At 35.3% G+C, this 24,822-nt stretch overlaps 1 protein-coding gene across 1 annotated transcript in view; it reads left to right on the top strand.

Annotated features, from left to right (window-relative positions):
• LOC132700699 (C3 and PZP-like alpha-2-macroglobulin domain-containing protein 8) overlaps positions 1–24,822 on the top strand; it is a 152,702-nt gene that overhangs the window by 45,571 nt on the left and 82,309 nt on the right. The window contains exon 2 of the mRNA XM_060668186.1: positions 6,534–6,661. Within this exon, the coding sequence (XP_060524169.1) occupies positions 6,582–6,661 (80 nt within the window). The 5' untranslated portion in view covers positions 6,534–6,581. The remainder of the gene's footprint in view (positions 1–6,533; positions 6,662–24,822) is intronic.

Raw genomic sequence — 24,822 nt, 5'->3', positions numbered from 1 at the left:
GCCGTCCGGAGGTTCAGCCTGTCCTGGAGAATCGTGAAGCGAGTGGCGCGGCTTCAGGTAGCGGAACCACAAGACGGCAAACGACAATGGCTAGAGGAAGAACGGCGACTCATTCAGAGGATTTGACCCAGCAAGAAGCTGCAGTCACCCCAGAGATTGCCAGAAACATAACGCGCAGGTACAAATGGTCTACTCAAGACAATACTGATTTAATGCGTGCGTACTTCCTCTGTACGAATGGTGAACGGGAAAAGCAGGGATTTAGAAAAAAACTAGTAACTGAATGGGCCCGAGCTAGACCAGACTTAAAATTCGGAGAACAAAAGCTAGCTGGTCAACTAAACTCAATCAGGGCTCATAAACTTTTGTCACAACTGGAGATCGGAAAAATTAAGCAAGAGGTTGAGACATTGCTGATTGGACATAATAATGACTTGCCTGAACATGATAATGATAATACCATTTTTAACAACGATAACTTACCTGATGGGGTCGCTGAGGTTGATGAAGAATTGACTGCTCACAGCAACAGAAACGCAGAAGTCGAACCTGAAATAGAAAAAACAGAAATATTAGCGATGTTCAATGGAAATATGATTAACTATAGTAAAATAGATCCCGAAAGACGCCCTTGGCTGCCTAAAATACGACCTAATAGGAAAACCAGCTTTTGCCTCGGAGTTATTAATAATGAACTACCCAAAGTACTAAGCCCTGTGGCCACATTAAGCGATATCCCTCGCCCTCGTATATGTTGCTGCTATAACAACGATTCAGTATATGCGTATTAAAATAAGAAGTGATAATGGAAGATCCAGTAATCACAATTCCCCACCGTGGAAGACCAGAATTGAATAAAATATTAAAAACCACAGAAGCATACTGACAAAACTATATGAGTGGGAAAGAGGCAACAAATGTAAAAAATTAAAAAAGGAATGTAAAAAATACCTTAAGGACAGAAAAATATGTATTGGTAGTCCAGATTACAACGAACAGATGGCAATACTAAAGGATAATCTAAAACAGAAAATTGCAATGCTCGGTAAAAGGCTGCGAAGATATAATATTAGCTATAAAAGGAAGAATGATAATAAAAAAATATGGCAGCAGTGAGAAGTCATTCTATAAACAATTAAATGAAGAAAATGTGAAACAGGGAAAACTACCTGACGTAGAAAGACTGACGAAGTACTGGGCAAATATCTGGGAAGAAAAGGGCAACTATAATAAGGATGCGGTTTGGCTACAAGAAGAAAAAAATAACTGCGCCACTATAGCGGACATGGAGCCTATAAAAGTAGAGGAACAAGACGTAATAGCGGCTTTAAGAAGGGCACATAACTGGAAGGCTGCACGACGAGACCACCTTAACAACTACTGGTGGAAGAAAGTAGCTGTAACCAAAAATTTGACAAGCGAGGTTAACAAAATATTGGATGGCGAAAGTGACTTGCCAGAATTTCTAACAAAAGGTATTACCTACATGGTGCCAATGGCAGATCAAACAGAAAACCCTAAGAACTATAGACCAATAACTTGCCTTCCGACGCTATATAAAATAATCACCTCAATAATAGTCACAAAGGTATCTAAGCATCTAGAAAGACACCATATCTTAACAGAAGAGCAAAAAGGATGTCGTTATGGGTCTCAGGGCTGCAAGGAACAACTGATTATAGACACCATTACTACACACGATGCCCGTCTTAGATCACGCAATATTGCAGTGGCATGGATTGACTATCAAAAAGCCTTCGATTCGGTGCCACACTCTTGGCTAATTGAATGCTTAAGACTCTATAAAATCGATGAGAAGATAGTCAATCTATTAGAAAGGTGTATGAAAAACTGGCAGACCGAATTAGTTGTAAACCTTGATACTGGATCTGTGAACACCGAAGAAATACCAATACGAAGTGGAATCTTCCAGGGCGATGCGCTAAGCCCTATATGGTTTATCCTGAGCCTGAATCCCCTCTCCTGGGCCTTAAAAAGATCGAACCTAGGATACGAGCTGAAAAATGGAGACCAAAAGTATAAACTAAGCCACCTCTCTTACGTTGACGATCTGAAGCTATATGCGGGATCTGAAAACACACTGAATAGATTAATCCAACACACAACAATTCTCAGATGACATCAAAATGAGATTCGGGTTGGATAAGTGTGCCAAACTTATAGCTCATAAAGGTATACCAAAAACTTATGATAAGCTGGAATCTGAAACCGAAATAATGTATCTTAACAACGCGTATTATAAATATCTAGGATATGAGCAGAATCTTAATATTAATCAGAACAATGCTAAGGCTAATATAGAAACTAAACTGCAAAACAGGGTGATAAAAATATTAAAAACAGAACTAAACGGAAAAAACAAAATTAAAGCCGTAAACACATGGGCGGTACCGATAATCACGTACACGTTTGGTATATTAAAATGGTCTAACACTGACTTGGAGAGGCTGAACAGGAAAATAAGGACCCTCATGACAGAGCATAGAATTCACCATCCTAAGGCATGCACTGAAAGGCTATACTTACCAAGATCGACGGGCGGAAGAGGATTGGCTGACCTCAACACGTCAAGTAAATCAGTTAAAGAAGTTCTTCCACCGTAAAAAAGATACTTCGACGTTGCATAAGCTCGCTTGTCAGTCGGATAGATACTCAGCTGTAGATCTCAGAAAAAATGAAATAAAAGAGATACCAACACTTGATGAGGTAAAAGAGAAGTGGTTGAGTAAGCCCCTACATGGAAAATATCCAGCTAGTTTAAAAACTGCTGGGAGCGAATCAACAAATTGGTTAGTTAAGGGGCAGCTATTCGCTGAAACTGAAGGATTTATCACAGCTATTCAGGATGGAAGCATAGCGACTAGGAATTATAAGAAGTATATCCAAAAGATCAGAATAGATGATGATAAATGTCGTATGTGTGGACGGGTGCCATATTGTACACCAAGAACTAGCAATGCTATGCAACCTAGGAGAGGGAAAATACAGTCCATATTTTAAATACATACCTGCTCCAGTTCTTGAGAACGAAAATTATCGGCTATACTGGGATACACCTATAGTAACAGATAAACTAATAGCCAGCAATAGACCAGACATTGTTCTGCTGGATAAGGCTAATAAAAAGGCGTATTTCATCGACGTCTCACATCCCTCGGACCACAACCTGGAACAGAAAGAAAGAGAAAAAATTAATAAGTATTACGACTTGGCAGAGGAATATAAAAAAATACTCACCCTAAAAGGAGTACATGTTATCCCTGTAATTATATCGGCCACTGGGCTAGTTACCAAGAAGCTTGCAGGATACCTGGAAAGACTGAATATAACGAATAAAACCATCGTTACAAAAATGCAAAAGTCCGTAATACTTGAAACTTGCAAAATCGTCCGAAAGACCCTGAATATGCCGGAGACATAAACCTTCCCCCCCCCCCAACTTTAGTGACTGGTTAATAAACCCCACTAAAGCTGCTACCCTAAAAGGGAGGATAATAATAATAATAATAATAATTATTATTATTATTATTATTATTACTAATATTATTATTATTATTATTATTATTATTATCTTATATTGGATGTACAACGTTTAGCAGTATGCCATGCAGAATTCTAGGATGTCAAAGCCTGTATTCAAATCACTAATATAATCCATATTTATCCCAACTAATTACCAAAATAATATTAAATCATATTTACTAGTAAATAAGTAAAGGTAAAAAGGTCGTATAATTTCACAGTTTCGTGGTACAATGGTGGCAAGCGACGCTGTCACTCTTATATTTGTAACAACTGTATATCAATTTTAACAATGCGGTTTCTTTCCATTGCGATTTCTCTTTCTCCACGTCAGTCGGGGAAAATAAGTCCCTGTTACCGCAGATCCGTTTTACGGGCAGGGTCCGTAAATATGGGACGTCAATTACGTGACGGATGCCGTTCGGGCATCATTCTGCCACTTTTTTCGGTAAACAACTTCTCCCTGTAAACAACTCACTATCAACAAGGGAAGTCGGTTATTTGTCTCCGCGGGATTTATTGCTCGGAAAGATTCCGTTATATTAAATTTTGGATTTACATCGCGATTTGAATGCATAGCTTGAAAGATAATTTTTACCGTTACGGCTGCCGCTGTCAGGTATACGTCATTCAATAGGGCAAGTGGTTGTGAAAATCTACATATTATACTAATATTTTTATTCCAAGTGCACTCCTGCGAAATTATTTAGAGATATTTTAACAACTGCAACTCTCCCAACAGCACGTAGCGTCCAAAATAGTAAACCATAATATTTTGATAATCCCAGCCATTTCAAAAAACGCCTTAGTCGGAAAAAATGCTTATTTTATAATAATTTAACAGATTAATCCATTTAAAAATAAGTTCAACGAGAAATTCGATAACCAGATAAAAATCTTTTTTTACTGCCCATTTACAAGATGACCTTTTCGGTCTCAGAATAGGGAGGAACATTTTTTCCCTGCTGCTAGAAGCGAGGGAAGTGTTCTCTCCCCGTACCGCAACGTAACATATTGAATAATACATATTTTTGATTCAATTTTTTTCCCTTCATCTACAGCAGTCGAGTTTCTTTGGCTACATTTTCGTTTAGGTGGAAACTTAGTTTTAAATATTAGTATATTCAATTAAGAAACTTAATTTAATATCAGTTGCATAAAAATGAACTATGTAACTAAGTAAAGTTATTTGTTATATATTTTTTTCAAACTTTTTCTTTGTAATTTTTACCAAATGTTTACACTACTACGTTCATTCTTATGGACGAACACAATATGCAGTTTTTACTTTAGAAAGTTGTTGATAATTGGTTGGCGGAAATATTTTAGATATGCACCAGAATAACATCATTTACTTGATCTATACTTTCTCAATTCAAATTTTAATCAACTGGCACACTTGTTCATATCCCTCGCGAGATTGATTTGTATTAACTCAAGTGATACCATCTTGGCTGACTGCCCAAACTCTGATAGAATATCATCTTGGTTACAGCATCTTGCTGCCGAAAGAACACAGACGTCGGTAGATTGTTGTAATATACATTGATTGTTTCAATAGTTCCGCAAATGATTATTTTTAACAGAAGATTTTGTATTGTTCTAATTCTTGAAATTTTTGAGTACAACAGGCTCTGGAAAAAAAACTATATACGAGTAAAATGTATTTCCTTCCTTGGTATGTAAATAACTGTATAAAACTGCAGAAATTTAACACACTAATAATCTATACATACGTATATATACAACGTGTTTCACCGGAAAATTTTTCAATGACGGCATTTTCTTTGACATCAGCTAAGCTACCAATTTAATTTTAAGTGTACACTATATATTATTCCATATTTCAATTCCTTAGAGACTTCAAGACATATTTCGTATAAATTAGTCTATAGCGAAATTGCTCGTTATGCTGCTTGACGAAGCTGACCTCTTAAAGTGACCCTTTTTGCACCCTTGATCAATGAATTGAGTATCCTAGAGCACCTAATGGAAATTCATAAGAATTCTTATGTGTTTTCATTCCTAGAAAAGAAAAAATATATGGAGAATTTTAACTAACCATTAAAATTAAGCTAGTGGTATAGTAACACTTGCTAATCATAATTCGGAGATCATTTTAATAGTATATCAGTTGCGAAAGCAAATAGTCACATCCTTGGTTTTATTGGTGTCATTTTTGGATTAAATAATTAGTTTTGTTCGATTGGGTTGATAAGTTTTGAACTATTGAGTTACCTCTACGCTAAAAGCTAACTACGATGCCACGTTTGCCACGATTGCCAGGCCAAAATTGTTCTTTCCTTAGATTGAAAGTTTGACTAATAAATAAATACGACTCTGGCAGTCTAAGGTAGAAATAATTTATAATAACAGGCTGCAAAGCAGATATAATTTGCATATTGTCAAGGGCAATCTGTTTTATCGGTTGTTTGGGTTCCGTACATCGTAAACTATTATATTCTCTCTATAGAGTAATAAATTAAGTGTACTCGCTCGGAAAAGTAGCGCTGTATTGTTACCAGTACACGTTTCCTCTCGAACAATTTGCTACAGTTTGCGCGAAGTCTGAGTTATTTCGAAACGTTGACTTTCGATTTTCGTTTAAGAGCAAATGGACTTGCTCAAAATGCCCACCTTTAAGAATCATGTTAACCCTTCAAAATACTAACTTTAGTGCAATGCGGTGGAACATTCGTCGAAGACTTCTTTCATGAGTTGACAGCTGATATTCTTATTTGGCTTTAACCATAACGTCTAAACCGTCACAGTTTTTGGTAGAAAATTAGTATGCGTAATCCGAATTTAGATTGCAAGAAATCTTATAATCTATCCGGATAACATAATTTTCCGCAAACATTTCCAATTAGCTTGGCACAGCAACGGTGTTTTACCAACTAATCCAATTTAATGATTATTTCATTTCGACGTGGCATAATATCCAAATTAGTGTTGTCTCTTATGTGCAGAGTTCTAACAATCCGTTTTAGTTTCAGCGCACGTGAGATGTACTTCAACTAATTAGATCATCCGACACAATGAAAGGCGGCTTGGCGTTTCTGCTGACCCTTCTATCTCTGAGCAGAGTTCAGTGTTTGCACGAAGACGAATGCATTACGTAAGTTTTAGCTTTAAACTAGTCGCAAAGTTGAATACGAAATTAAGCTTTGTCTAGCCTGCAACTTTTATCACGGTTGGTTTTAGTAGATTGCGTTTTGTTTTAACAGGGCGCAGGGCGTCTTCGTTATTTAACCGTTGAAAGGACTTATCAAATTACCTAATTGCTCGTTCAGGGTTTCATTATAGGAACAATCCATGAGGCGGGTGTTCCTTTTCAAAACGCATTTACATATACAGTGTGATACAGAAATTGCAACACTCGGTATATGCTTTGTTGGTTGGTAATGTTTTGTCGGTTGGCTGCCTCCATGAAACATATCATTTTCGCCTAAATCGGGTAACAAATTTTCAGATTTTTTTCTAAATTTAGTAACAAAATAAAATGTTTTTTTTTACTTTTTTAAATATTTTAAAAGTATTTACAACATGGGTCTAGCAATGCCTTATGGAAGAACTCATAGCTTATATCGTCATTTAAATGTATTTGATCAAGGGACGATAGTGTAAGAGAGGCTTCCGGAAAAAATGGAAACGAAATACTACAACCACTGTTATATCGCATCACTATGCTATCTTGGGCAGAGGGGTGTTTTGGGGCCTTAAGAACAACCAGTGACCACGAAAAAGGGCTTTTAGGACTTAGTACCCTTAGAAATAGTTTCTGCACAACCAACGCAATAATGGAAGATAGCTACGAGTAGACAGAAGTGCCTGAGAAGCTCTACAGCTAATTTAACCCTTCTTCCATAGTTTCGCAGGCTGAGTCGATTGGCGCATCTTATATTGAAACTACCACAGACGCATAGCGAAGGGGGGCTATATATTTTTTAGAATTTTTTTGGTTTGAAAATCATTCTATATGATAGGGATATATATTGAATCTCTAATACCAAATTGGCAAGGATCCAGGGCAGTACTTGAAATAAAGTAATTAGCCGAGGAAGCGCAAACTGCTATATCAAAGTAGTCTTGTTCTTCACATCTCCTTAGATAAATAAAAAAAACAAAAAAGACACATTTTTTAAAATTCTCTACAGCCAGCCAGTCTAAACAGGCCAGACCCAAAAAGATGTAAAATAGACATAATAGAACCATATTTCCGACTTTCAATATTCAATATCCTAATTCTTCTTTTCGGTTGACATTCGTGAGCGACATGTGGGTAGCTGCTTAAGGTTGCAGGTGATGTAAGTTTAGATTCTCCAAGCTTTTAACAGCAGCAGTTTTATTAGTTAAGGTCGGTCCATTGCACTTTCAGTTTCTTTTTAATATAGTTATTGAAGATTTCAGTATGGTAATATCTCTTTCATAATTCAAGACAGATCTTGTTATTTGTTTTCCAGATCTTTATTAAACTAAATATATCATTACCATTACAGAGATTGGGCAGCACTGTACAGGTTAAAAAAATTTGGCAGAGTAAAATGCAGGGAAAACGGAAAAGAGGAAGACCCAGAGAAACGTGGGACAGCAACAGAAAAGGTATGGTAATTTACAGTTTTACAACATTCACAACACACATATTGATAAGACGACGAACCAAAACAACCAAAACAAATGATTATTGTTTTGGTTCGTCGTCTTATCAATGTGACTTGTCGATTTACATATTCGACATGTCTGTTGTGAATGTTGTAAAACTGTAAATTACCAAACAACTATATAGTGAACCGTTGATTTTTGGCTTAAGGTTAAAATTAAATGTCTGAAGAAGGTCTTGAAGGCCGAAACGTCACAAAAAATAAAATGTTTCACAAGTAACGGAAACTTATTTTAATTTCACTAAAAAAGGACCAAAAAAAACCCAAGAACCATTTCTTAAGAATATATAAAATCAAAAGGATCCAAGAACTCACAAACTATATATATATATATATATATATATATATATATATATATATATATATATATATATATATATATATATATATATATATATATATATATATATATATATATATATATATATATCATTGCTAAGTCTCATCGTAGAGATGCATATAATTCCAAAAAGAAAAACGGATGATACCCCTAATTTTACATGACACAATAATTTCTGCTCAAAAATACCTTAGCATGCCGTAAAATATATTAAATTTGTACTGTACTTTTTATTATTTTATAAGAGAAGGATCAAGCTATGTTTCTAATATTCTAACGTAGATATGCTTACATCACACTCAATAATTTAATTAGAGTATCCATTTAAGTGGACTCCAAAAAGGCGTGCTCTTTAAATTTTTGTCACGCAAAGAAAAAGTTGCATTAAGATCTTTAGGGCAAGCTTCGGGTACCATTTAAAACTTTTGAACTAGTATTCTTGAACGTACAAAACTCCTCTAGGCACATGCTACTTCTACACAAACGCTTGGTGGAGTATTGACTTTAGAAAATAATTTCCTTTTGAAAATGTAAACCGCTTTCGTATTGTCGCTGAATTCCAGATTAATGAATATTTCATTCCATATTCAGTATTAAGTAAAGACACCCAACTCAACCGATATCCTATGACAAAGGTAATATGTACATAGAATGGGTTATATATCGGTTTTCGGTAATCGATTTTTGTTTGTGAAACGAGTTTCCTAGAGTTTCAATCCCGGGCTTTGTGTATTTTAGAATTTCAGCATCTGCTTAAGATCGAAACAGTCGGAATTGTTGCAACCATCGAGCAGTGGTTGGGCGTAATAAGATAGAATAATAGAAACAATTCAAACAAATCAATTTAAAAAGGTACATACAAAGCACATATAACTGCATACTTGCAGGTGATGTTATATAGGAGCTATAGAGAACTAGATAGACAGTTAGGCAGTGCTTACTTTAATGCCTAAACTGCCATGAAAAACGAAAAATTCCACTTTCGAAATTTCCAATTTTCCAAATTTAAAATTAAGTAGAAAACAACTCACATTATAAGAGTGTGTATCGGAAAACTATAGCCAAACCAAGCATCTTAAAAACCTTGTACTTGATGAGAACTTTGTTTTGTGTAAATGGGAATCTGAGCAGAGATTTATATAAATTTCGCAACAAATTTAATAGAAACAGAGTCTGTCAAGAACATTTCCCTTCACTTTATTAGTAGTACAGATTTGTTAGCGAGTACAGGCAAGCAAGAGGATCAATAGGATTTTAAAGCTACGGAGCTACGAGATGAACCTGAAGGAAGGCAAAGGCAAAAAACTAATCGAACAATTAATTTTAACGGCCAATAGATTTGACATAAAATTAATATTAAGCGATTGCAAATTCAGCTGTCTAGAGTCAGCAGGATGCGCCAGTCTCGGCGGATATGTCTAGCGCTTTAAAAGCTTGTCGAGAACTATTCATGTTTAAATTCGAATAATTAGGATAAGATTGTATTATATTACAATAAGGAGCTCTTAGAAAATTTCATTAATCACAGTTAGCAATTCACTTGCTTACTTAACTGCCGCAAATGCATCTGGCTATGGTATGACATTTGATGATTGTTTTTGTTTCAGAGTTATTTATCATTGTGTATGTTCCTTAATGTTCCAAATTTGGGAGCTAGATTTTCTTTTTTTTTACACACTCCATTTTTTTTTAATTTCAATTAATTTCAATATCTGAATTTGATTAATGGTTTATTTTTTAAAGAAACTTCCACAGCTTACTGTAATACTTTTTATAAAACTTCTGGTATAAAAAGTATTGATTAATGGTGGAATAATATTTAAACAGTTTATCAACAACAGAAACTTAGTAGCTTAAAAGTATCCTTTGATACAAATAATTCTAACAAGAGCAAATGCGCGTTAGCTCGATTTTTGATTGTTCACATTGTAACACTTTGGGAATCAGGTTAATCACATTATTGGATGTATGAGTCTAAATCTAAGTCATTTTTAATGAATTATTGATTTTGTGAATTCTGTAGTCACTGATCTTAATTAATAAAAATCTTGTTTAATAAGATATTAATTAATAAGAATTTGAAAATTTATTAGAACTTAATCCAAATATTCCTACCTGAAGTGCATAAAAATGGCAAATTTGTATATATAATATTAATTTCACGTGAGTTGGATAACTGTTACGACTTTTCTGGTTTCTCGTTTTTAGCAATTCATTAAATTTCACTTGACACTTTGTGAACAAACACATATTTCTCGTAGCATGAGTTTCTGCGGCATCGTCACAAACAAAATGTAAGCATTAAAGGGGGGCCAAAAATAACAAAGCAATAATTTCCTACTTGCCGGGGGCTGCTACTATTCACTATTCACTATTCAGAAATATTTTGCGCTTCTTTTTACATTAACAAGTTTTCCGTCGTGCTGAAAACCGTATAAATCTGTGGGCTTTGTCCCTCCCGAACATAAAAAAGACTCATTTGTATGCTATTAATAATGTAACGTCATCAGCAGTAACCCGCAAGGGGTAAAAACGAAATTTGAATACGCGAGCACTCTTTCTCGCCGTCCTTTTATTTTTATATAAAAATATTAAGGGATGAACGAGGGTGTTTATAATGGACTTTGATGGGACTTTATAATCTTTAGAAACGCGAAGCAGTCAAGTTTGTGGTAGTTCGAAGCCATCAATATCAATCAAATAAAATAAAGTGCTCCACCTATAGTAATAGTTAAAAATTTAGACAATTGTGAAGAACGGATTACATTATGAACAACAAATTTATTGTTGATTGTTGACTGTAAGATCTGGAATGAAAAAAAATGACACAATATACAAATATTAAATAAGCTTTCAGCTCCTAGTGTGTTACCGAAATTATTTAAAATCTATTCTCGCAATATGGTAAAGGTAATCGTTCAACACACATTTTGACGAGATATGATTTGATGCGTATGACACCCGCCCAGAAAGATGAAACGATTCAATAAGTAGGGATCAACCTTAGCTCGCCCGAGTAACGTAAACGACCGAGGGTTCAGAGAACAGTTCTATCCCAAATTTTTATTTGCGAAGAATTGATCCACTCATCTTTGGAGTTTCATAAGTCAAATCTCAAATATTTAAAGAGGACTGGAATTGTCACTAGGTAAAAGATTTGCCATATCAACCTAGAGTTGATTTTAAACAATTAGATGTATTAATTATTCTATTTTCAATCCCGTGAGTAGTGTTGAAGATGGCCAATTGACCACTCCTTAATTGACTAGTGAAATTCGATCAAAATTTTTTAAATAAAATCTTCCAATTGTAGAGTTTTATCCATCATTATTATCGGATTGTGATATCCAATTTACCTATAAGTATCTTGAAGGCATACCCGAATACAATAATTAGTGATTCGAGGAATTCCAATAAAAATATCGACTCCATTTAGTTCTGAGAACGGCGTAACAGCGAAGTAACGTACAATAAAAATAAATATTAGTTTCATTGCATTTTTGAACATATTTCTGTCAATTGCCACAACGCTACTCGTATGAATTAAACGAAATTATTAGGAGCGGTAATTATTTAATTTTTGATTATAATTAATATATTCAATTATTATTAGTACAGCTGACGCGGACAGTTGATATGGATAGTAACAGTAAAATCAACCGTAATGAAGATAGTTTAGTTTGAAAGTGGAAGTAAATAATTGTCTATAAAAAAACTGTAGGAGTAAACATTCACATCTCCTGATTGCACAATTGAGGTTTGTCAAGTCCACTTTTGGCCACAAAATGTGTCAGTAAATGTTATTACAAATTTAAACAAAATTGATATAAAATCTCATTACTCCTTGTACTCAGTATTCTGCCCAGCCAAATTATATTGGGTAATACCCTTCAGAATATTGAAATTATTGATCCCAGAGAAATCGCGAAATTTAATTAACTAATGAAATTTAACGATGTGTTGGTGTTCGACGCATCTGCATAAAACGAGCTCCGCCTTAATTTGTTCCACCTGAAAGTCACTATTATCGTTTCATTATTGTAACCCAGCCGCTGCGCTCATCTTCCCGATTAAATAACCATAACATAATCCTTGTCAAGTAAAGCTATTCGATTCAACTGGCGCAAACTGTGACTATAAGTAGCAATAGCTCGATGTACAGGGGCGGTATTAGGAATTTCGCAGTGATTTGAAACGCAACACAAGGAAAGCAAATTTGCTAGATTTTGTGGGTAGGCGATGGTGTATGTCTTTTTTTGAATTACGAGAAGATATTGGGAAGGAGTTCAAGTCAAACGGTGTACAGGGAAGTTTATTTATGCTTGTTTACACTCTTCGTAACAAATATTTCAAATACAGATTTAACACTTTGAACTGGAGTTTAGATTTTTGCTATTATTAGTACTGATATTTTACTTTGTTGCTCTACATTTTAAAGTGTTCAGGATTGATGAAACAAACATACTGTTTGTGATTGCCAGAATCGTATGATTTAACTGAACTGCGGCGGCTTTTACTTGATGAAAATCCATTTATCAAAATAAATAAGATCGAAAAGTTCAGATTTTCACGAAATTGTATATTATGACATGACAATTGTTTCGACAACACCTTGTCTTTATCAAATGTGATTTGATATTATTTAATTATTTATTAATTATTTAGTTTGATTTAGCTTAATATGTCAATAAATTTAGATAAAATTCAAAAAAAGTTGAAAAATGACTAAGGATTCTCAAAAAAAAGTTTTTTTTAACAACATGGTAAGATTACTTTGCTGTTATGCAATTTTTAGGTTTTTTGTTCCTTACTTAATTGTTGGTTGAATTTATAACGATTCTCTATGGGCACCTTAAAGAGACATTGAACATGCATCGATGCCAATAATTTCATTTTGATCGAGCAACTATTTTCCATGTGTTGCACACTTACACTGTGTAAGCGTATTTAGACTTTTCTTAATTTACATTTACAATTAAAAAATGGCGCAGAATTGAAAGGAATAGTTTTGTTTTCTGTGCAAAGTATGATCAGCAAACGGTTAGTAAAATACAACATACAATAAGTTTTGTAAACGATCGACGAGTGGCCGAAGAAATTTAAAAAGCTTTTGCATATTATACTTTTTCTATGACCATTAGTTTATGGGTACATTTTTGTAAGACATCACGAACATATCCAGTGGTGCGGAAATAATAATAATAATAATAACCATCAACCGAATCACGGGTTGATACCCCAGGGAATGCCGCTCAGCTTGTCAACCCTGTTGACCCTGACCAGTCTGCACATGAGACCCTTCAGGAATGTCTTGAAAGGTACGCTAGCATGGACCCGCTTAGTGGTCCTAGGATACCCAGACTAAGAACAAATCGGGACACCAAGAACATACTTAAATCAATGAACAACGTACTGTCTTTAAAAATTAACAACTGTCATGACCTCACTGTTGTTCATGATCTGGTGTACTCCGCCTCTCTGGCAACCATCCTGCTCCATAGACAGAAATTCTCTCCTTCTAGCACTAACTCACCAAAGAAAAACGATTAAACTCCCCCCATGGCAGAGAAGACTAGAGGACAAAATTGCGACTTTGAGGAGAGAGATCGGTATACTCACTGAAACCCTTGAACCCAGAAAACCAAGTAAACGGGTCAAAAAGCATGCCGATAACGTGCAAAAAAATACGGACACTCTGGAAACCATACTGTGGTCGACATGTTGGATCTGCTAAAGCAGAAACTGCGGGTATACACAAATAGACTGCGCAGATACCAGCAATCATGGCATAGAAGAGTGGATAATAACCTCTTTAACCGGAGCCCTGGTGCTTTTTACAGAAACTTGGCGCCATCAACCACCGACGACAAGGGCCAATACCCGGAACCAGAAAGTATCAGGGAATTTTGGAGTGGCATCTGGCAGGTCCCTCTCAATCACAAAGTTTCGGCTGAGTGGATAAAGTGCGAACAAAAGAAGACCGAAAGAATAAAACTCATGCTGCCTCAAGTGATCGTCGTAGAGGACATAAATGAAGTCCTGGCGAAAGCTAAAAACTGGAAAGCCCCCGGATCGGATGGGATACAGAACTTCTGGTACAAGAAATTCACCGCTGTAAGGTCCAAACTTGCTGACATCTTGAGCCTGATACTGAACAACCCTCAGTCTGCGCCACCCTTTCTGACGAAAGGGATGACCTACCTTCTCCCAAAGACAGATTACCCCACTAAAGATTCCTCAAAATACAGACCCATAACGTGCCTGCCCACGATATACAAAATTCTCAATGGAATAATAGTTAACAAACTATACCAACAAATGGATGATAACCATCTTTTGGCTGAAGAGCAGAAGGGGTGCAGGCGGCATGCATAGGGGTGTAAGGAAGAACTTGCAATTGACAACGTTGTCACCCGCAATAGCTTCCAAGAAGAATCTCTTTACTACATATATTGATTATCAGAAGGCATTTGATAGTGTTCCGCACACTTGGCTGGTACAGTGCCTCTCTGTCTATAAAGTCGACCCCAAAATCATCAACTTTCTCACAAATGCTATGGACCAGTGGGAGACACAAATAATTCCGAGAGACCAGGGGGCGCAAGACAAGCCGATCAGCATAAAAATCCAACGAGGTATTTTCCAGGGCGACGCACTGAGTGCCCTCTGGTTCTGCATAGCGTTAAGCCCACTCTCCTCCGCTCTCAATAATCTCAAACAAGGATATCCACTTAATAAAGAACTTAAGCTCTCCCACTTAATGTACATGGACGACCTCAAGATATTCTCGGACACCGAGAAGGGACTAAAACGGCAGCTCAGATGCATCGAGAACTTTTCAAATGATATTCGAATGAGGATCGGTCTGGAGAAGTGTAAAGTTGGCAGACTTCATAGAGGAGAGTGGCGTCAGATGGACGACCATCAGCGTACACAGCATAGTGGTGGTGGAAAAATAACGACGCTGGATAAATTTGAAACCTATAAATATCTAGGTCGTGCCCAGGCGCGAGGAATAGACTCTAAAAGTGTCAAGACGCTGCTCACCGAGAGATTTAAAGAGAGAGTCAAGCACATCTTAAAAACAAGATTGGCAGGCCGTAACATGGCGACTGCAATCAATTCCTACGCCGTCCCTGTGGCGTACAGCTTCGGCATCGTCCATTGGACGCCGACAGAGCTTGTTGATCTGAATAGAACCTTAAGGACAAGTCTAACTAAATTCCGTGCTCACCACCCACTAGCTGGCAGAGAGAGGGTACATCTACCTCGAAACATCGGTGGCAGGGGATTTTCGGATTTGCGAATATGCCACAAGACCCAGGTGGAGCGGCTGCAGAAATACTTCCATCAAAAAAGCGAGAGCTCAGCGCTCCACCGAGCAGTGACAGGTCTAGATAGATCACTTACACCCCTCATGTTGCATTTCACACACTATCGGTGCGACCCTAAGTATTCAATTTTCGAGCTCGAGACTCAGTGGCGGGGAAATGAACTAAATGGCAGATACCCAAACTTGCTTGACAGTGCTGACCTTGACAACCCCGTATCAGTTGGCTGGCTAACGAACGGCAACCTTTTCCCCGAGACTGAGGGTTTCATGTGTGCAATTCAGGATCAGGTCATACCCACTCGGTCTTATCTTAAACACATAATCAAGGACCCGACAGTAACAACAACGAATTGTCGTATATATGGAGAGGGCCATGAGAATGTTGAGCACCTCATCAGTGGTTGCCGGATACTGGCCCCGAAGGAGTACACCACAAGACACGACAACGTAGCCAAGATAGTCCATCAGAAAATAGCGTTCAACCTTAAACTTCTAAAAGAGAAGTGTCCGTACTACCGATACTCACCAGAATCCGTGCTTGAAAATGAGGGATTTAGGATATATTGCGAAAGAACTGTTCAGACCGATCGCGCTGTCCAGCATAACAGGCCAGATATTCTTATTTATGACAAGGCAAATAAGGTGGTGACCCTCGTCGACGTTGCAATTCCCGCACCTAACAACTTGCAGAAGAAAGAACGTGAAAAAAGAGAAAAATACATACCGTTAGCGGATGACATAAAACAGACATGGCGTGTTGATAGGGTTAACATTGTTCCTATAGTGATCGGTGCAATGGGAGAAATACCAAAGTCCCTCAGAACCAACCTGACAACACTCACCGTAAAACCAGGCGCCTACTTTGAAATGCAGAAGTCTGTGGTACTAGCTACCTGCAACATAATTAGAAGAGTTCTTAATCAACCTCAACTTCAATAGCGCATATTTCATGTTTTGCTACTCACCTAGCCGACATGAGAGGACTCCATCTTCCGATGAGAAAAATAATAATAATAATAATAATATGTTTATTTTTTGCACTTCGTATCTACATTTACCTATTAGCAGTAAACTAAAAGCACAACGCAAAAAAGGGAACCGGGAAACAATTTTAAAAAAGACGAAAGCCCGGTCCTCAATTACATAGTTGCTTACTGAATATATCAATTCATTAACATGAGTACATTAAAAAAAAACAAAAAGTTTTATAATTTTTTCTAAAAGATGTGGGCATCAGTTTCTTTACGTTATTGGGAAGATACCATTTGGAAAATCATTAGGAAAATAATCTTTCAAACAATGCGTTACGATGCGGAGGAGGAGGAAAAAAAGACCCCTATATCGAAGATTCAAAGTATGTATTTTATTTTTTCAATGACATATGGAGGGCAGGCATTTAAAATTATATTATGGTGAAAAACGATTGCATGAAACCGTCGACGTTTTTCCATTTATAGCAAATTTGCCTAACGGAGTTTATAGGATATGATCAATAGTAAACGCGACTTTTTGCACTCCCTGTATTCTTGATCCAAACAATGACCATAAACCGCATCTGCATAATTAAATTGAGAAAGTAACAGCGAATCCATTAATCTAATTTTAAGGTTAGTTTTTAAAAGTTGACGACTGAGTTAAATGTTTTTTAAACTCATAGGCTTTTTTAATATCAAAGTTTAATTCCAAATTTCGCGCGCGTTCAGCGAGAAGTAAATGTTGATCTTTAACACGTATTCGAAAGTAACGTCTAATTACCCCTTTAGATTGACCAAATAAGGTAAGATATGGTAGCATTTATTTTGACTTGATGCGAGTCTGAAAACTTATCAACGCGCTTGAATGAATTTAACAGTCCTGTAAATAACTATTCAAATTGCATGTATAGATATTAAAAAGGAGAGACCCTAATATTGAGCCTTGGGATACTCCACACGAAATAGTAACATTACTTGACTCTCCTTCAGATGTTGCAACAAACCGAGAGCGGTCAGTACAGTAACTACGCATAAAAAAGACTGCAGCTCTTGAAAAATCTTAATAGTGCAGTATTGACAATAGAACTTAATAATTAATATGAGCAAAACGACTGCGCTTATTTTCTTCCGAAGAATGTCGTCTGTTATACGTGCAGCTGTACCCTTTGCGAAATCCTGACTGCGAAGAGGGAAGTAACTGGTTAATATCTAAATGATCTTTAATTTGTTGGTTTATTATCTTTTCAAGAACTTTTGAAAATACAGGTAAGATGCTTATAGGTCTTAATTCGTCCATTGTTGTGTGATACTCTTTGATTTAGGTAATCGAAGGAGCTTAGAAATTTTCCAAGTCTTAGGAAATACGGATTCGATTATATTCACGATAAATGGAAGTATTCTATCAAGGCACAGAAGTCTCATTTCCAAGTTCAATTTATTCACACCAATCGCAGAGATTTCTTTCCTAGAATATGTCTCTTAACGTCGTTTTCTATTACTGTGGAAAACCAAGCAACTCTTTTTTTGTCAAAATTTAGTAGATTCTTATTAGGTGGACATCCACTACCGCAGTTCTTATTGAAATTTTTATTAATTTCGTCAGGATTATTTAAAAGGTCAGGAATATCAATTTTGTTTGTTTACGATGTTTAAGTCTCTCTGACAAACGTCAAAAGATCAGTGTTCTACCGAAAGAAGGGGGCAGAACTGCCCTGTCTCTTTTTATGAAAAATCGATTATAAATTCCGCGCGGAGTCGGCCCTGCTTCCTCTTAACGTGTTTCGAGGGTCGTCAAGGCAACTCAATATTATCACTATAAATTTTAATTACATCGGCAAACATTCCCGTAGTCCGCGGGGCTTTCCCTCAAGTATACATTGTATGACATGCATAAAACATTGCATTTTTGTTTTTCGTGTTTCAAAATCGTCAAGGGAATGGGGGAATTGGCTGCACTGTTTACATTCCGGTGTTTGCATTTTATATTGTATCATTATTGGCAAACCATAGAGGCTTTCGGTTATTAGTTAATGCACGGTGGCAGACAGAATCTGACAATTAAATGTTTTTTGGTTCAAAATTTTCCCTATATTCGTTAATTATTTCATTAAATATTTGAATGTTTCTGTAATCTGTTTCCTAGGAGTCAAGTTTACGAAATTAAAAAACGGCTTTCTCGTAAAAATGGATGTCGTGCCGTTGTCTCTCGTATTTACTTACTCATCTAAGTGCCATAGATACAGCACACTTTCTTATGGGAACACCCTTTTTCAAAATCATAAACTAGGCCATTGAAGTTTATAATGATTAGACATTTTTATCACTCTCTCTCCAAATTAATCTTCAAGAAATTATTAAATTTGAAAATAATTTGATAAAGAAGGGACTATTACAGCAAATTTACACAAACAGCGTTTTATGAAATAAAATGATGAAAATTCTAACTACCCCGCCATATTATTTCGAGCTAAATCTTTTAGAATATATATGGGCAAGTAAAAGAATTTCTAGCAAGACACAATACGACATTCAGAATGAACTATTGTTTGTGTGTGGCACCAGAGAAGTGGCGAAAAGCAGTCCAGCATTCTATAAAAGAATAAGAGGAGGAAATGTATTACCTATTACCTATTACCTATTAATTATCAATTATTAATGATCAAGTGGAGATGACAAATATTGTTATAATTTAATTTACCATTTTAATTAATATAATTAAAATGGTACCTATATAAATAAGTCCAATTTTTTATTTTGTTCTGTCTCCTTTGACAGAACTATTGCACTCATCACACCATATAATTCTCCGCATTAGGACGCTACGAATCACTACACCACTCCTATATGTTTGTAACTGGCGGAACCCTGGGTAACTCCTCTGCAAGCAAACAACTACCAGACAACTTCCTATCTTTCCAGAAGTCGTCAAGCCATTGTAACAATTCACCTATATTTCCCAAGTGTTCTAATTTGTGCGACTACCTTTTTCGCTTTGAAACATAATGCCCCAAAACAGACAACTAAATTATTTATTCTATTTATTTATCTCTTTAATATTTAAGTATGACTTAAGTAAGTGGGGGTTAAATAAGGTTCTATATTGTCGTTTCTGATTGGAATAATATATACTAGGATTGCGAATATTCCACATCGATGATGTAAAAGACGAACGTGTGGCGCAAAAGCATACATAATCAGAGAATTTACATCTTTCATTGCGCCCTCCAGCTTCGACGAATAGACAATGAGGGTGCCAAATCAAACGACGCATTACCGGGGAAGATTTCCCCGTGCCGCGCTCGAAATTAAATGTAAATCAGGCCTTTTTATGAGTTCCAACTCCCGCAGATTTGGATATTATCATATTTAAGTAGTCCGTAGTTTCCCAGTTATTACGCTTAGATGAGCCCGGCCATTAAATTTAAAATTACGGAGGGAAGCACATAAACATGGAAAGTTTGTTTTGTTTTTGCGTGGAATCAGCAGACTTAGTCCTCCGTTTTACAAAGTGAAATAGTTTTAAAAGCAGCCACTGTCCATTTCATCGGTCGACATAATAGATAAATATATAGAGGCTTTGCATTAAGTAACAAATATCACCACTGCCAGTTTGTCAACACGATAGTTTTCAAGTTGTACCATTTTTTTGCAGATACATTTTTAGGAAGAAACCAAGTTAAGTATGTTGTTTAAAAGAAAAATGCTGTATATTCACTCTCCTTTCAACTCAACGACAGAATAACAGAAAATAATCGAAACTAACTAAATACTTACCAGGATAAAGCAAATAGAGCAAATAGAGCCGGCAACATTGAATTACGGTCTGAAAAATGACGCAAAGCGTAAGTTATGTTGTTCGTGGACTATATATTTTGAAATACACAATGGAGCCAAAGTTTATCTCCCCGATCAAATACGGCCTTGTAAAGATCTAACAAAAATAAAAAAACCTTTTTAAATCCTATGAACTAGCTTTAACAAAAGAAAAAGTGCCAAATAATAAAAGAATATAGATAGAAGGTCAGGAGATCTTGCAAATTTAGAAGACAATCCGAAATAGTTTGAATAATGAATCTGTTGCTGATTGAAACATGAAATTGCAGCAGGTTGTGACATAGAGAGTCACTGAGTACTATAAACATTCCAATTCGTATCAAAATGGTTCGTTATTCTATGACAATCCCGATAAGCATAGTATTGTTAATCCCTTGGCCACATCTTCAGCGTACTCACCTAAGTGACCTGATTCTATTCCTGGTTCCATATAGGTCCTCTCTAGCCCCATCAGGAATATAGTTTCAGTTAGTTTAAAGGGGGGAGGGGCAGGATAATATATCATTTGTGTGCAACCTGAATATCGTACTAGCTCGTGTGAAAACGTTTCATTTTTTCTGAAAAGGGGGAAACCTCTCCTTCTCCTCAAAAAATATCCTCAGACGAAAAATGGAGGATGGAAGATAAAAATAAATGGAATATTTTTAATATTAATGGATTCTTTAGTAATAATGAACTATTGTTCGTACAATAATTAAAGCAGTCAACCAGAAAGGATTTTTGCTAGCAAATATAGAGAAAGCATCTATTTTAATTATCCGATTCGCGTGAACTTTTAATTAAATTTTCGGATAACTGTTGAGAAACGGGTGATGGAAAATTGCACATACCAGAACAACTTAATCGACATTCTTTTTGCTTAACTACATTGTAATACATCTGCTGATGATGATCGGAATAAATACTGTTGTTCTTGTTACGTATTTAGAACGCTATAAATAGTGTGTGGTCACCTGGTAAAATCGAATTATTTCTCATGACCACAACCAATATCTTATTCATTATCTTTATTAATTATGATCTTTATTAATTATTATCTTTATTTAAGTGACAATATGGAAATATTAAATAAGTTCTGGTATATATGGATTGTATGTCTAGTGCTCGCTTAGTGAAATGTTAAATACAAAAAAATTGTTTTTGTATGAAAGCACTCTATGCAATGAAATTGCGGTCAATAACATAAGTCTCCCGCAATCTCGAAGATTCATATTATTCATTTATTTAGAACAAACGATTATCAACTTAGTTGTGTGTAATACGACAAGGGTCCGAATAAATATTGCTTTAACTACATACTTCAAAAATAATTAGTATTAAAAATTATTATCGACGAGACTTTAAACGTATCGTAAAACTCTTGATAAATCGGCGAGCGCAAGCGGTTGTCAACCTCGTTATGAAGGGCGAACAAAGAGGAATCGAAGGTGACAAAATTCGGGGAGATGGGATTTCTCGAGGTGTAAACATATCTGTGCTTTGACAGATTATATTAGAAGACCTCGTTAATTTTATTTGTATCTGGTGTTATGTACTGGAAATCAGTTTCAAAGTGTACATTATGAAGAAAAATATACAATATTAAAAACTTTTATATTTACTTTTTAAAGTCATTTTCATATTGTACGAGTGTTTTCAGAAATTCTAAAGTTATTAAAGTTATTTTTAAGTTTTTTGTAATGTTTCAATAAGGCTAATACCTGAAGAATTTTTTTATAATTTGTATTTCATTTCATTGTTTCACGTACCTAATAAGTATTTAAGTCATTTATAGTAAAATGTCAAAATATTTTATATACACTTGCTTTATCATGAATTTGTCATATAATATATATTAAATCTAACTAATTATATTTATTATTATTATTATTATTTATTCATGTAAACAGAATCCCATATACATAAGTACTGGTGTTCTGTGCTTTTGGTTTACTCACTCTTACATTGACAAAGTGCGAGGGCGAGTTGATAATTCCCAAAAAAGATACAAGAAACAAAAATATAAATACAAAATTTTGCAGCAAGGCTCAACTGGATGGATTAAACTCATAACCACGAACTTAGCGAGTGTTATACAAACGTATGTCTGAAGAAGTTTATAAGTGAAAACATCCCGTCTCTGAAGCATTTTAAAGTGAACCTTTGGGCATGCCTGATCAGTGTACAATTATTAATTTAATGGTATGGAGTAAAATATTACAATTTTATGTAATTTGTAATTTTTTGTAATTCTAATTGTATAATTGTCTTATTACACACGTTATAACCATAGCGGTCATGGGATTACCCATTATTTTTAGATTACAAATGCTCCGCTCCACTTCACTGTTTTGATATTCTAATTCCGGCGCCATTACTTAAAATGAGAATGAGATTTTTTTTCGTTCCGCACCGAAATCTTTAGATGTAGACTACAAAAAGAACCTCCCGCAGCACGGTTAAAGACGGGAGCAAAAAGCTTTCTTTGAACGTTGAACTTGTGCGCTCTTCTCTTGCAAGGCAATTTTTACATCACAGGATCTACTAATATAAAGGAATAGCCAAAATAAATGTTTTCAAGGATCGTTGGGTAAGGGGGTCGACGAAAACGTATAAGAAAATGTGTTCTGCAACATTTGCTAAGGTAAATAAAATTTACATAAATGATGACTCTTGTGCTGACATAACACAAACATAAAATGTGGGAGAATGGAAAATGTATGCCCAATAATGTTTTGGAATATGTTTTTACATATTATGAGGTTATACAAGAGATATTAATGTGGCACTGGGATTGTTTCAAAATTTCAATGTGACATTATTAAGTCGTTGGAAAAAAAAGAAAATAATTTAGAAAAACTCATTACCCTTCCCATCTACAGTACTTATAATATTAAAAATTGACCAGTGAAATGAATTACTAGTTTAATAAAGCACTCCACTAACTATTTTTTATAGGAAGTTGTCTAAATTCTTAGTAACTGACGAAATTGAACTGCTAACTACTTTATAATATTCAGGTACTAGTTTTGTTAAGGTTTCTTCATACATACTATTGATAATGTTTTAGATAAAGCAAATATTTTGTGATGTGATTCATATAGGCGTGTTTTTCTTTTAAATATTAACGATATGCGCGAATTATAAAGCAAATTTGAAATTAGCGCTATTCATATTAAATGGAAGCCCTAATTTTATTATGAAAAAATCTTTGCCATGTAGGGGCCGCTAACTAACTAACCATTGAAAATCATTTACTACCAAGATTAACCTTAATTACATTTAATATTTTTTGAAATACAAAAATCTAACTGTAGTTTAGTACTAGTACTAGTACTATTAATTTTTAGCTCTTAAGGAATTGAAAATATCATTTTTCATGAATCGAGCATAAAAACTTACAAACTAAAAGTTGCCAGAAATAAATAACGGTCATAAAATTTAATAACGTATGTATTGAAACTGAATACGACTTTAGAAATATTTTTCTACTCCCGTCTGTAAAATATCTAATTACACACCGATCTAGCCTGCAGAAAGCGCCACTTTACCACGTCAGCTTCGTTTCCCACCGATCCGAGCCACTTCGGACAATTCCGGGATTTTACCGCACGATTTTGAGAGCAATCGGATGTTTTCGGCGATATTTCCCAAGCCTTGAATTTCGATGTCAATTCTGATGGTAATGTCAGTGAATGTATTCACGTTGTTTTGCGAAAATGTAGTCAAAAACTAAAGGTCGTAGAAAAAGTATGGTATGCAACAAGTTCGGTAAACTTTTTAAGTCACTCGTTTATTAAAACTCGTGAGTCAAATGCTGTTTACCGCACTTGTTGCATAATATACTATTACATTATACCCATACGGTCAAAATTATATGCAATACTAATATAATAACTCAACTTAACGAGCGGTTATTTGTAGCTTTTTCTAAAGTTAATTTCTCTATTTATCTAAATAAAAATTTATAAAATTCAGTCACATTCATCCGAAAAGATATGGACGTCGATAATTTAAATATATTAATAGTTCTGATATAGATTATTAGCGTGTATGAATTATTACTTTAGTAATTGTAGCCAGATAACGAAAGTCATGCATTTCACCGCAGAATGAAAATATTTGGTACCTTTTTTAATAAATCTCGCCGTATCCGGT

This window comes from Cylas formicarius, unplaced genomic scaffold, assembly GCF_029955315.1.
Source record: "Cylas formicarius isolate icCylForm1 unplaced genomic scaffold, icCylForm1.1 PGA_scaffold_4__25_contigs__length_36172078, whole genome shotgun sequence".
In the NCBI taxonomy this organism is placed as follows: domain Eukaryota; kingdom Metazoa; phylum Arthropoda; class Insecta; order Coleoptera; family Brentidae; genus Cylas; species Cylas formicarius.
Note: the sequence above shows the minus strand (reverse complement) of the source record. Positions and strands in the feature narration are given on the sequence as shown.